The 14608-nt window shown below is 46.6% G+C and overlaps 1 protein-coding gene across 2 annotated transcripts in view; it reads right to left on the reverse strand.

Moving 5' to 3' along the window:
- LOC126456986 (neither inactivation nor afterpotential protein C) overlaps window positions 1-14608 on the reverse strand; it is a 390163-nt gene that overhangs the window by 271153 nt on the left and 104402 nt on the right. For both annotated transcript variants that reach the window (XM_050092949.1, XM_050092948.1), the window contains exon 6: window positions 11812-11963. In XM_050092949.1, the coding sequence (XP_049948906.1) occupies window positions 11812-11963 (152 nt within the window). The remainder of the gene's footprint in view (window positions 1-11811; window positions 11964-14608) is intronic.

Consider the following 14608-nt stretch of genomic DNA (forward strand, 5'->3'; position numbering starts at 1 on the left):
ATCTACTTACGCAACAGTAATGCGTTCCTCTGTACATGAATGCACTTCACCTCATTACTGCCCTCTTTCTCTCTCCTTAAGTCTCCCTTCCCCAAAACTCGCTATACTAGTAAACATCTACTTTACTCACCAAGATATTAATGTACATCTGCACAAACCTTCATTACTATTGCCAATCATTCTCATGTTTGTCATTATTATTTGATTTTTTTTACTGTTATTATTATTGCTTTTATCATAATCTGTATGTATAGCAACTGTTGTAAAAATACTGCCAGCATTTACTTCATTAGATCTTAGTCATGTTTATCATTATTATTTGATTTTTTTACTGTTATTATTATTATTGCTTTTCTCATAATCTGTATATATAGCACCTGTTGTAAAAATACTGCTGCATTTATTTTATTAGGTCTTAGTCACTACTCTTTATTCATATTGTCACTAGAGTAAGCTAATTTTCTCATTTAAACTATGGTCATGATGTAACTCTGATGTGTGAAATGCTGCATATGTGGAACACTGGTCCGATGTAAGAGAGGGCCGGATGGCTCTAATCTGATCAGGTTAAATAAATAAATAAATAAAATAAATATTTGGGGATACAGGTCCCTCTTTACCATCTGAAGAGCAGGAGAGATCAGCGCAGCCACTCTGGTACGGTTAGCAGTAGGATTACCCTTTTACTGCTGGAGACACACCACTGATGCAGGAAAACTGATGGAAACTCGCTCTTTAGTCCCATTCTGTGACAGGCCCTCGCCGATGCCGTTTGACGTTAGATCACTCGTAAGCCTTAGCACAGAAATGTGCCACCAACTTAGCTAGTAGCATGCACTGGCCTCCATTACCTTGGAGTCGGATTTGCTTAGAGTCATGTCGGTACCAATATGGTGGCGTCGCGAGATGATACACGCGACTACCGCAATTGCTGACACAGCGCTTCCAAATAATCCGCTCTGCGAGCAGACTGCTCTCCACACGGCGATGCTACTTGGATAAGAGTTGTCGTACATGCCGCCCCTTGCATTCCGATATAGTTTTCTGTCATCATGAACAAAGCTTCCCTCTCCGAGCGGGAAGGCGTACCGTTCGCCGGCACGAATCCACCCGGCGGATTCGTGTCGAGGTCCGGTGTGCCGGCCAGCCTCTGGATGGTTTTCAAGGCGGTTTTCCATGTGCCTCGGCTTCTGCGGGCTGGTTCCCCTTATTCCATCTCAGTTACACTATGTCGGTGACTGTTGCGCAGACACTGTCTCCAAGTACGCGAACACCATAATTACTCTACCACGCAAAAGTTTGGTGCTACACTCGTCCGGTATGAGACGTTACAGGTGGGGTCCACTGAGGGCCGAGCGGCACAATAATCCTGGGTATGGTGTGGGGCGGCGGTGGGGTGGGTGGACTGCTGTGGCCTGTTGTGGGGTTATGGACCACTGAGGGCTACGGCGGGATGAAGTCTCTCCGTCGTCTCTAGGTCCCCGGTTCAATATACAAAACACATTACACAATGCTTCTCTCTCAGGACTTTTTCCAACGTTTTTAGTTGCCTAAAATTCCCTAGGTGCTGTATAACCCTTTTATTGTTGTACATAGACGACCAGATGCCATCTCCAGACCCCTATGCACTCCACATACAGAGAATCACATACGTCGATCTATGCATAATGAGAGACATCAACACCTGGATTCTATGAAGTTTTCGAGGGGCGTGTCCTTCGAAAATCTGTCAACAACTTGTTGTACTTGGAATACTTGACAACAGCTTCTGAAAACATAAATATCTGATCGACCGTTGTGTGCCTGGGTAGAGCTTGGATCTATACTAGTTACTACTCGTACTTCACATGCAGATACGACGAAGTAGTTAAACTAAATGGGAAATGCAGGTTCAAAGAGAATATAGTAAGCAGTAACTTTGTCATGGAATATTGCCTACGAAATACGAGTTTTGGTACTTTAATAGTGGCAACTATTTATTTACAGCCGGTAAAAAATAGATGCGTGTTTCAAAGTTTTACTGAACTTCAGAGTAGTCACCAGCATTGTGTATAATCCGTTGCCAGCGATGTGGAAGTCGTAGGGTTCTCTTAACGGTACCAGTTGTGTTGACAGTTGACGCGGTCTATTGCGCGACGAATTTGTAGCAGTTCTGAAGCGAATGCCGTGAAGTGTTTCCTTCAGTTTAGAAATCGAGTTAAACTCACGAGGGCTTAAGTCAGGGGAGTGCAGTAGGTTGTATAGCTCTTGGCAGCCCCATCACTCAAACAAATCACTGTACGTGCTTGAGCATTGTCCTGTAAATTGATGGTCAGGTCCTGCAGAATGTCTCATCACTTCTGCCTCTAAGCTGGTCGTAGGTTGTGTTCCAAAAATGAACAGCATAGAGACAGAAGTGATGAGACTTTCTGCAGGACCTGACCGTCATTTTGCAGGACAATGCTCAAGCACGTACAGTGCAAGCTGTTACTTATTTGTTTGAGTGATGGGGCTGCTAAGTGCTATACCACCTACTGCACTCCCCTGACTTAAGACTTAAGCGAAAAATCCCTAGGTGCTGATAACCCTTTTATTGACGTTTCGAAATTTTCTCTTATAAATTCTTATTCCCGTGGAAACGTAGAATTCTACCTGAAACATATTTTTCTTTATAACGGGGAGCAACCAACAATACTGTGTGTCGCATGAAAGACGTGACGCGCATTATTTTAGGTTGACTCCAGCCACACGTTGCAAAGACGAAATATCAAATACATTCAGTAACACGAGACAAAATGTGCCCCGTGACACATACAAGGGACGCCCAAGAGATAATCAGGTTAAATGGTAGAATATTATTTGTGGCAACAATAGGACGTGCTGCCATAACTACAACTTCTTCCCCCTATCTCCACATAAATGTTAGATTACCTGAAGGTCTTCCTGTGTCTTGGCTGGAGTAGAGTTGGGAATTGAACCTAAGGCATGGTTTCAGACATAACATGTAGAATAAGAGACAGAGGGAAGGACACAAACAAATAACAGGCGATGCTAAGGAAAAGCTGCGATTGTGAATTTGTGTTCTCTCATTCTCTAAATGCTGCCTCGCTTTTATTATACACTACTGGCCATTAAAATTGCTACACAACGAAGATGACGTGCTACAGACACGAAATTTAACCGACAGGAAGAAGATACTGTGATATTCAAATGATAAGCTTTTCAAAGCATTTACACAACTTTAGCGCCGGTGGCGATACCTACAACGTGCTGACATGAGGAAAGTTTCCAACAGATTTCTCATACACAAACAGCAGTTGACCGGCGTTGCCTGGTGAAACGTTGTTGTTATGCCTCGTGTAAGATGGAGAAATGTGTACCATCATGTTTCCGACTTTGATAAAGGTCGGATTGTAGCCTATCGCCATTGCGGTTTATCGTATCGCGACATTACTGCTCGCGTTGGTCGAGATCCAATGACTGTTAGCAGAATATGGAATCGGTGGGTTCAGGAGGGTAATACGGAACGCCGTGCTGGATCCCAATGGCCTCGTATCACTAGCAGTCGAGTTGGCAGCCAGCAACATGGATTATCAGCTCGGAGACCATGACTGCGGTTACCCTTGACGGTGCATCACAGACAGGAGCGCCTACGATGGTGTACTCAAAGACCTACATGGGTGCACGAATAGTAAAACGTCATTTTTTCGGATGAATCCAGCTTCTGTTTACAGCATCATGATGGTCGCATCCGTGTTTGGCGACATCCCGGTGAACGCACATTGGAAGCGTGTATTCGTCATCGCCATACTGGCGTATCACCCGGCGTGATGGTATGGGGTGCCATTGGTTAGACGTGTAGGTCACCTCTAGTTCGCATTCACGGCACTTTGAACAGTGGACGTTACATTTCAGATGTGGTACGACCCGTGGCTCTATCCTTCATTCGATCCCTGCGGAACCCTACATTTCAGCAGGACAATGCACGACCGCATGTTGCAGGTCCCGTACGGGCCTGTCTGGATACAGAAAATGTTCGACTGCTGTCCTGGCCAGCACATTCTCCAGATCTCTCGCCAATTGAAAACGTCATGTCAAGGGTGGCCGAGCAACTGGCTCGACACAATACGCCATTCACTACTCTTGATGAACTGTGGTATCGTGTTGAAGCTGCATGGGTAGCTGTACCTGTACACGCCATCCAAGCTCTGTTTGACTCAATGCCCAGGCATATCAAGGCCGTTATTACGGCCAGAGGTGGTTGTTCTGGGTACTGATTTCTCAGGATCTATGCACCAAAATTGCGTGAAAATGTCATCAGATGTCAGTTCTAGTACAATATATTTGTCCAGTGAATACCCGTTTATCATCTGCATTTCTTCTTGGTGTAGCAATTTCAGTGGCTAGTAGTGTAGTTAATGACAAATTATGTGTATATAAAAATGAATTGAGTTTTTGCCTGTTATTTGTTTGTGACCTTCCCCTGTCACTTGTTCTACGTACATTTTATAGCTGAAACACCTGCCACAGCTTCAATTTCCGATGACAGTGGGACAGGAGGATCTTCAGGTAAGCTATAATTTCTCCATTTCTCTGGAGACAGGGGATGAAATTGTGGTTAAGGCACCACGTCCTATAGTTTCCACAAATAATATTCTGCCCGTTAATCTGGTTATCTCTTGGGAGTCATTCTACTGAGACTAACATCGGCATCCTCATTATATACACTTGCGTAAAAAATAGTGCTCCTGGAATGACGACGTCGATTTTGATCCAATGACGGCTTATGCAACCTGAGGGATAGCAGATGTACTGATAATGATTTTATCGTCGTCCGTCAACAGATAGCTACCAGAGAACCATATTTGTCTATCCTTTAATATGGAATTCTCGCAGCTGGCAGGCTCAGTGTGGTGCAAATGTGTGGAGCAAGCAGGCAACCATGCCACGAAGACCCACCTGTGCTTCATACACCCAACAGAACAAGTTTGAAAGAGGTCAAATTGTGGCATTCCGAATAGTGAGATGGTCCTTCCTGAGATATGCCGTACAAGTTTCACTTGCTGCGTCATTTGTGTTATCGATGATGGTATCAATGTGCACGTGAACCTTCTCACACTCATAGACGAGGTTCTTGACTCCCATGCAGCACAGACGCCCGCCAGGATCCTCGTATTGTATGGGCAACAGTGGCAGATCGTACAGCTACCACAGCACAGATAAGAGGGCTTGTGAGCCCAGACGTGTTGGCACGAACTGTTGCGAATCAATTATTAATAGTGGGATTACAGGCACGCACACCCTCTTCTACTCACGCTACGGCATCATCGTGCATGGCTCGATTGGTGCCGTCAGAGAATCTCTTGGAAGATGGAATGGCATGCCCTGGTCTTCAGCGAAGAAAGCAGATTCTGTCTGCACGCAAGCGAAGGCCGTTTGCGCGTACGATACACTCCTGGTGAGCTCTGTGTCGCAGAGTGCATTCGTCCAAAATACGCTGGACCTACCGCAGGCTTTATGGTCTCGGGTGTGATAAGCCTTTGGTGTTTCTGGAGGGACGCTGAAAAGTGCACGGTACATGCAGACTGTTTTTAGACCCGTTCTTCTGGTGTTCTTGGAGCAGTAAGGTGATGAGTTATTCCAACAGGATAATGTTCGCACACACACACTGCCCGGAAAACTCAATGTTCCCTCCAAGACGTGGACAACTTCCTTGGCCAGCACGGCCTCTGGACTTGTATCCAATCGGACACGTGTGGGATATGATGGTACGAGTAGTGACTCGTGCGACTCGTCAACCGATAACTCTTATAAAACTAAGCCAGCAGGTCGAGCAGGTGTGGTATAGCGTACTCCAGGACAGTATTCGGCAACTGTACGATTAACTGGATGCCAGAAATAGCTCCTGCATTGCCGCCAATGGAGGCTACAGCTCGTACATACACACATCAAAAAACGTTTTGCATCACCCCGGTTCCGAGAACACCAGAAGATAGACGTTGACTATGGATATTGTATCACAGACACAGTCCCTTTGACTGTTCAGATATGTCATTAAACCCACCCAAAGATGTAAAAAACCATGAATGAGCAGCACCTATTAGACGGAGGGTGTCCTACAGCCGATCAGTTCCAGGCTTTCCACCAGGAAGGAGGTACACGGCTCGTGTTGTCTGTAGTTCAACCATGCCTAGACGGTCAATACCGCGGTTCGATGGTGTCCACATTGTTGCTTTGTGCCAGGAAGGGTTCTCAACAAGGGAAGTGACCAGGCGTCTTGGAGTGAACCAAAACGATGTTGTTCGGACATGGGGGAAATACAGAGAGACCGGAACTGTCGATGACATGCCTCGATCAGGCCGCCCAAGGGCTACTACTGCAGTGGATGACCGCTACCTTCGGATTATGGCTCGGAGGAACCCTGACAGCAACGCCACCATGTTGAATAAAGCTTTTCGTGCAGCCACTGGATGTCGTGTTACGACTCAGACTGTGAGCAGTAGTCTGCATGATGTGCAACTTCACTCCAGACGTCCATGGCGAGGTCCATCCTTGCAAACACGACACCATGCAGTGCGGTTTAGATGGACCCAACAACATGCCGAATGGACCGCTCAGGATTGGCATCACTTTCTATTCATCTATGAGTGTCGCATATGCCTTCGCCCAGACAATCGTCGGAGACGTGTTTGGAGGCAATCCGGTCAGGCTGAACGCCTTAGTCACACTGTGCAGCGAGTGCAGCAAGGTGGAGGTTTCCTGCTGCTTTGGGCTGACATTACGTGCGGCCGACGTGAGCCTCTGGTGGTCATGGAAGACGCCGTAACGGCTGTACGATACGTGAACGCCTTCCTCCGACCGATATTGCACCCATATCGGCAGCATATTGACGAGGCATTCGTCTTCATGGATAACAATTTGCGCTCCCCTCGTGCACATCTTCTGAATGGCTTCCTTCAGGATAACAACATCCCTCAAATAGAGTGGCCAGCATCTTCTCCAGACATGAACGCTAACGAACATGCCTGGTATAGATTGAAAAGGGCTGTTTATGGACGACGTGACCCACCAACCACTCTGAGGAATCTACGCCGAATCGCCGTTGAGGAGTGGGACAAGATGTACCAACAGTGCCTTGATGAACTTGTGGATAGTGTGCCACGATGGATACAGTCATGCATCAATGCAAGAGGACGTGCTACTGCGTATTAGAGGTACCGGTACGTGCAACAATCTGGGCCACCATCTCTGAAGGTCTCTCCGTATGGTGGTACAACATGCATTGTGTGGTTTTCATGAGCAATAAAAAGGGCGGAAACGATATTTGTGTTGGTCTCTACTCCAATTTTCTGTACAGGTTCCGGAACCCAGGTAATGCAAAACATTTTTTGATGTGTGTATAACTAGACTTTCGCCGTTGCAATGTGTAGCTGGAGTCAGCCCAAAACACTGCACGTCGTGTCTTTTATGCAACGCTCAGTGCTGACGGTTGATTCCTGTTACAAAAAATATTACGTTTAAAGTGGAATTTTAAGTGCTCACGGGAATAGAAATCAAGAAGAGAAAATTGTCAAAGATGAATAAAAGTTTCGTCCAGCATCCCTGGGAGTATTACGTGGTCAAAAACGTGGAAAACAGCCCTGAGATGGAGATGGAGGCGCTATTCAGGATGACAGACTGAGTGGTCCCAAATTGGTTGATAATCGTTTTAGCGATACATATTAATATGGACAGTAAAACAGGAAGAATAACAACTACTCCAGCAGAGTGGATAACATCGGAAGTTCACTAAGGCTTTTTGCGTATAATGCTATAGTATATCGAGAGGTTGTAACAGTGGAAAATTGTACTGAAATGCAGGAGGATCTGCAACGAATTGACGCATGGTGCAGGGACTGACAATTGAATCTGAATGTAGACAAGTGTAATGTGCTGCGAATACATAGAAAGAAGGATCCTTTATCATTTAGCTACAATACAGCAGGACAGCAACTGGAAGCAGTTAATTCCATAAATTATCTGGGAGTATGCATTGGAGTGATTAAAAAGGGAATGACCATATAAAATTAATCGTCGGCAAAACAGATGCCAGACTGAGATTCATTGGAAGAATCCTAAGGAAATGCAGTCCGAAAACAAAGGAAATATGTTACAGTACACTTGTTCGCCCACTGCTTGAATACTGCTCACCGGTGTGGGATCCGTACCAGATAGGGTTGATAGAGGAGATAGAGAAGATACAACTGAAAGCAGCGCGCTTCGTTACAGGATCATTTAGTAATCGCGAAGGCGTAACGGAGATGATAGATAAACTCCAGAGGAAGACTCTACAAGAGAGACGCTTAGTACCTCGGTACAGGCTTTTGTTGCAGTTTCGAGAACGTACCTTCACTTCACGCGAAGAGAACATGAGGATAAAATCAGAGAGATTACAGCCTACACAGAGGCATACCGACGCTTAGTACCTCGGTACAGGCTTTTGTTGCAGTTTCGAGAACGTACCTTCACTTCTCGCGAAGAGAACATGAGGATAAAATCAGAGAGATTACAGCCCACACAGAGGCATACCGACAATCTTTCTTTCCATGAACAATACGAGACTGGAATAGAAGGGAGAAACGATACAGGTACTCAAAGTACCCTCCGCCGCACACCGTCAGGTGGCTTGCGGAGTGTGGATGTAGATGTAGAGACAGAGCAGTGCTGCTGTATGGCGGTAGCAATGGTGGTTATGTCGGTGTTGGAATACAGGTAATTCTTATTACTTTACTGTTACAGACCTGTCGAATGTCCCACAATACATAGCACATGCAGCAAAATGTCGCAAATCTGAATCACGGATGGTGTAACTAACTAACTGGCGAAGCAAACATGTACAAAGAAAGATGAACTGTTGGTGTTTTAGAACAGAGTGAATTCCTCTCGATGGGTAAGGGCTAGACGTTTATGTGGACATGCAAAGGAAGCGAGTGTTGTCTTTTCCCGTAGACTTTCCCGGCGTAATAACTGCTGATATTCTTCACGAGTTTGCAGCCGGATCATGTCGTCGTCCAGGTGAGTTACTGCTCATGCACTGCCTTGCCGGAACTAAATTCCAGCCATTTTTTTTTTTTTTTACTTTATTGTTATTTTAAAACCTGTACAACTCAGGTAGGCTGGCAGCGGCACACTACGCCGCTCTTCAGCCATAGCGTTTTACAAGAGTATAAAACATGGTGAATGACAAAGAACAAAGTGACGGGCAAAAGAGAGAGGTCACAGAGACATAAAAAACACGGAGTCGTTCACATGTGACGATAACAACACGGAAAACACGTCGGCACGGCGCACAAAGCACTGATGAGACCGATGGCACAAGTGAACGTAGGAGTGGGACGGCGGACACCAAAAACACTATACGACGTCACACACAGGAGACACAAAAGGCGACGATCTCCGGCGCGCGAATGTTCACTATACGTGTGCGAGTCCGGGGACCTGCCAAGAGAGGAGGAGGAGGAAGGGGAGAGGGAGAGCGAGAGGGGAGAGCAGAGATGCCACGGGCAGGGGAGATAGGGGGGAGGGAGGAAGGGGGAGAGGAAGCCCGGGGGAAGAGGGGGAAGGGAGGGGACAGGGAGACGGAAAAAGAAGGGAAGAGAAGAGAAGGGAGGGAGGGATTCCAGCCACAACTACGGAAACCTTTATACACCACGGACAGAGCACCGCGCGTGCGCGAGATGATGGGCAGCGCCTTCTGGCGGCAAGTAGACACGCAGCGCGCCAGTGGGAGAAGACGGCAGAAACGATAAATCGCAACAGCACTAGTTGGAAGAATCCAGTGATCGAAAAGAAGACCGTTGTTGTTTAATGTCGGGCAAATTCGGATTCCATATCTTACTTAGAGGAAAACCTTTGTCCCTGTTACTTGATAATCTAATTTCAACGGATTCTTTAAGAAACCATTCCCAATAGCAAGAAGCAGGAGCGATCAATTGTGTCATGTCATACATCATCCTGTGTCCTTCGCTAAGGCAGTGTTCCGTTACTGCCGACTTTTCAGGCGGGAACAACTGAATGTGCCGATGATGTTCCACACACCGGTTCTGAATAGTTTGACCGATATACTTCTTACCACAGTGACACTGAATTTCATAAACCCCGGGCTTCCTCAAGCCCAAATCATCTTTAGCTGAGCCAAGAAGGGCTTTAGTCTTGGCCACTGGCGTAAAAGCACTTTTAATATCATATTTTCCTAAAATTCTTGAAATTTTGGATGATATACTTCCCGCAAAGGGTAAATAAGCAACAGCTTCAAAAGTATCCTCTACTGGCTCGCGTGATGGACCAAACTGAAGAGCACGGCGCGTTTGTTGTTCCGTATATCTATTCTGTTTAAAGACAACCTTCAAACGATCAAGTTCTTCTTTCAAATGTTCTGCGTCATAAATGGCATAAGCTCTTTTCACCAGAGTCCGCAAAACTCCAGTACGTTGGTGTGGTGGATGACAGCTGGTCGCATGAACTAGTGCTGTTGCGATTTATCGTTTCTGTCGTCTTCTCCCACCGACGCGCTGCGTGTCTACTTGCCGCCAGGAGGCGCTGCCCACCATCTCGCTCACGCGCGGTGCTCTGTCCGTGGTGTATAAAGGTTTCCGTCATTGAGGCTGGAATTTACGCCTCCCGTCCCCCACGCGGATCCTCTATGACCTCATTCCTTTCCCCATCTGCTCCTGTTCCTCGAACATATCAGCATCCTCTACATCTCCCGCCGCCTTGATCCCCCTCACCCCCTGGTTGCTCCTCTCCTCTCCCATCCCCGCCCCCTGCCACGTCTTCACTGTTGTGTCCCCCCTAACCTCCATCTGTACACCCATCATCTCTTTTCCCACAGTGGCTTCCATCAACTCCTCCTCCCGGATGATGCCCTCTCTCCCTCCATTTATCTCTCCTATCAACTCTGATCCTCACCCCCCTCCTTTCCTCCATCCTTTTCTTGGGCTCCCTCTCCCCCCCTTCCATCCTCTTTTTTTCTCCACCTACCCTCTCTCTGCCCCCCTTCTCTCCCCTGAGTCCTTCTGCATTTCCCTCCTCCGCCTTTTCCCATTCCCTCTCGCGTCTGCCCTGCCCTTCCCCCCCCCCCCCCCTTATGAGTCCTCTCCCTCCTTTGGTTGCCCCCCTTTCGTTTTTCCTCTCCTCCCTCTTTGTTTTCCCCCTCATCTGTCCAGGTCCACCCCCCATCTGCCCTAGGCTATGGTGTGCCCTCTTTGTGCTGACATTTTAGTGCAGTGTTTACAGTGAGTGTTCAGTTTTCCGAAGTGTTGCGAACGGCCATCATACTGTTGCTGGGTGTGATTTTATATCTCTTGCGAACAGAAACCAGACTGTCGCCATGTTTTTTTTTAATTCTCTGTCTACTATGTTACCTGTCTGCATCCTGTGTATTTTTATTCGCTTTGCCAACCCTTTGCTGTATGTTTTAACTTTCCCCAATTTTCCGCCGATTTACAATTTAAGTCCTCGTTTTATCGCCTGCTTTTATTGTTTCTTAACTTCTCCTCACATTTTAAAATGCCTGTAGGCTGCAGAGCAGCGTTATAAGCTGCTGCCAGCTTGCCCCCCTCGGAGGGAATCGAAATGCAGTGAAAAAAAATGGCTGGAATTCAGTTCCGGCGAGGCAGTGCACAAGCATTAACTCACATGAAGATGGCGGCCAGCTGGTCCGCCGAAATATTGTGTCTGGACGACGACATGATCCGGCTGCAAACCCGTGAAGAATATCAGAAGCGTGTGTTGTTGGAGACACAGGTACTGCTTTGAGAGTTTTCTGCAGCTACAGAGCGGCCAGAGACTCACCTATGGCCCAGACGTCGACCCTGTTGTCGTAGCCGCCCTCCTCGCCGGCCTCCGAGGCGGCGACTCCCGAGCAGCTGCTGATCAGCTCCGGGGCCATCCAGCACGGCGAGCCCAGGCAGGAGTTCCTGCGGCCCGTCGGAGACTCCAGCTCCCTGCACACAGACACAGTAGTCGCGGTCAGCATGCAGCACTCGCATTCTGTTCGGCGGCGGTTCAGATCCCCAACCTGCCATCTATATTTAGGTTTTCCAAGGTTTCCCTAAATCGCCCGAGACAAATTCAGTTATAGTAAGATGGTATCTGTTCTTTCGGACGTGTCCCAAAGAACAGATACCACCGGTGACCATGCAGCTCGTTAGAATTAAATTACGATGAAACGAACACCTATAGCTGCTTACAGGCGTTGGCATGCGTCAACGGGGACAGATGAAAATGTGTGCCCCAACCGGGACTCGAACCCAGGATCTCCTGCTTAAATACGTCCCGGTCGGGGCACACATTTTCATCTGTTCCTGTTGACGTTTGTCAACGCCTGTAAGCAGCTATAGGTGTTCATTTCATCGTAATTTAATTCTAACGAGCAGCATGGTCACTGGTGGTATCTGTTCTTTCGGACATGTCCGACACGTCCGAAAGAACAGATACCATCTTAGTATATGTATAGTTAAGGCTCACCGGCCACTTGACCATCATCTTCTTCTGTACGAATGCACAAACAGTGCCCGAACTCTTACGGGAATCGGCAACGCGCCGCGAGTAATGAGTATAATGGGCGGGGGCACTACGAATGTAGTGCGGGACAATGCGTTGAGAATGTGGGTTTCGCGGGAGGCGTGCCAGAGATAAATCCCCGCAGTCGCGCTATCCTCTGTGTCCTCGCTGGCTCAGCTGGATAGAGCGCCTGGTATGTAAGCAGGAGATCAAGGGTTGGAGTCCCGGTCGGGGCACACATTCTCATCTGTCCCCGTTGACGTATGTCATCGCCTGTAAGCAGCTATAGGTGTTCATTCCATTGTAAATTTAGTTATTGTTCAAAAAATGGTTCAAATGGTTCTGAGCACTATGGGACTTAACAGCTGAGGTCATCAGTCTCCTACAACATACAGCTACTTAAACCTAACTAACCTAAGGACATCACACACATCCATGCCCGAGGTAGGATTCGAACCTGCGACCGTAGCGGTCGTGCGGTTCCAGACTGAAGCGCCTAGAACCGCTCGACCATTCCGGCCGGCTCAGTTATGGTTCCCTTGGCTTTTAGTTTACCTAGTTTCAGTGAAAGGCATCGTGTTGGCAATGAGGATGAAAATGCATGCTTTGTAATTTATGAAACAAAAACTGTTTTAAACACCAATACGAGGCGAAGTCATAAGGTTTTAATTGTTGTTGTGGTCTTAAGTCCAGAGACTGGTTTGATGCAGCTCTCCATGCTACTCTATCCTGTGCAAGCTCCATCGCCCAGTACCTACTGCAACCTACATACTTCTGAATCTGTTTAGTGTATTCTTCTCTTGGCCTCCCTATACAATTTTTACCCTCCACGCTGCCCTCCAGTACTAAATTGTTGATCCCTTGACGCCTCAGAATACGTCCTACCAACCGATCCCTTCGTCTTGTCAAGTTGTGCCACAAATTTCTCTTATCCCCAATTCTATTCAATACCTCTCCATTAGTTATGTGATCTACCCATCTAATCTTCACCACATTTCGAAAGATCCTATTCTACATCTACATCTACATGATTACTCTGCAATTCACATTTAAGTGCTTGGCAGAGGGTTCATCGAACCACAATCATACTACCTCTCTACCATTCCACTCCCGAACAGCGCGCGGGAAAAACGAACACCTAAACCTCTAACATTCTGCGTGGTGTCCGTTTGTTCTATATCATGTCTCCCTACCACTTTCGCGCAACGACGCTCTGAGCGTGTTTTTTAGGGAATTGACTAGTTTGAACGTGGCACCTGTTGCTGGTAAGGAGACGCCAGACCACACATGACATGTAGAATTCAGAAGAGTTCAGTGAGACTAGCGATGATATAACCAAATACTTAATGATTTCTGCGTCAGCTCCACTGCACTCCCTGTAAAAGAATCTTAATACTAACTAAATTTAGTGGAAGGGGTTCAAGGCTTTCCTATTTTTAGTTAGCTGGTAAAAATAACGTCGAAAAAGCAGTTAAGTTTACCATTGGAAATTTTATTCTACTCACAAAACATTGTTTTTATATTGCACTATTGATAAAAGGAAATGTTTTAATACAGGAGGGTAAAAACCAACTGCGTTCAACAAAAATGTGAACGAATATTCCCTGAATGGGTTTCCAAGTTCTACAATGGATCGAAGGATGACCTATGCCATATCACATCTATAATCTAGGTTTAAATTAAGTTTCACAAAAGAGAAAACTATCAAAATGGTCTACAGTGGCCCTCAATTATCTTTAATTACTTATCTAACTTGTCGTAAATTACAGTGGCTGATGTGGCTTCTCAATAACTATATAACAGAAAAATCATCGCGTTTCAGATTTTTACTTCAAGTGGCAAATGTGAACACCATGAGCTTTAATTGACGATCGACACTAGTATTACGCAAAAAGGGGATGTAACAGATGAGACTTCTGCAGTTCTGAATGAAGCTTTATGCTCTGTTATGCAGCATCGCGTGCGTTCATTACCTTGTCGGCGTTCGTCTGGGGGCGGCGGGCAGCACAGCTCCGCTCAACTCGATATCTCGGAAGCAACTCTGTCCTAACTTCTCCTTACTACAATTTACCGAAGTTGGTTTAAA

Source organism: Schistocerca serialis, chromosome 2 (genome assembly GCF_023864345.2).
Source record: "Schistocerca serialis cubense isolate TAMUIC-IGC-003099 chromosome 2, iqSchSeri2.2, whole genome shotgun sequence".
NCBI classification, from domain to species: Eukaryota; Metazoa; Arthropoda; class Insecta; order Orthoptera; family Acrididae; genus Schistocerca; species Schistocerca serialis.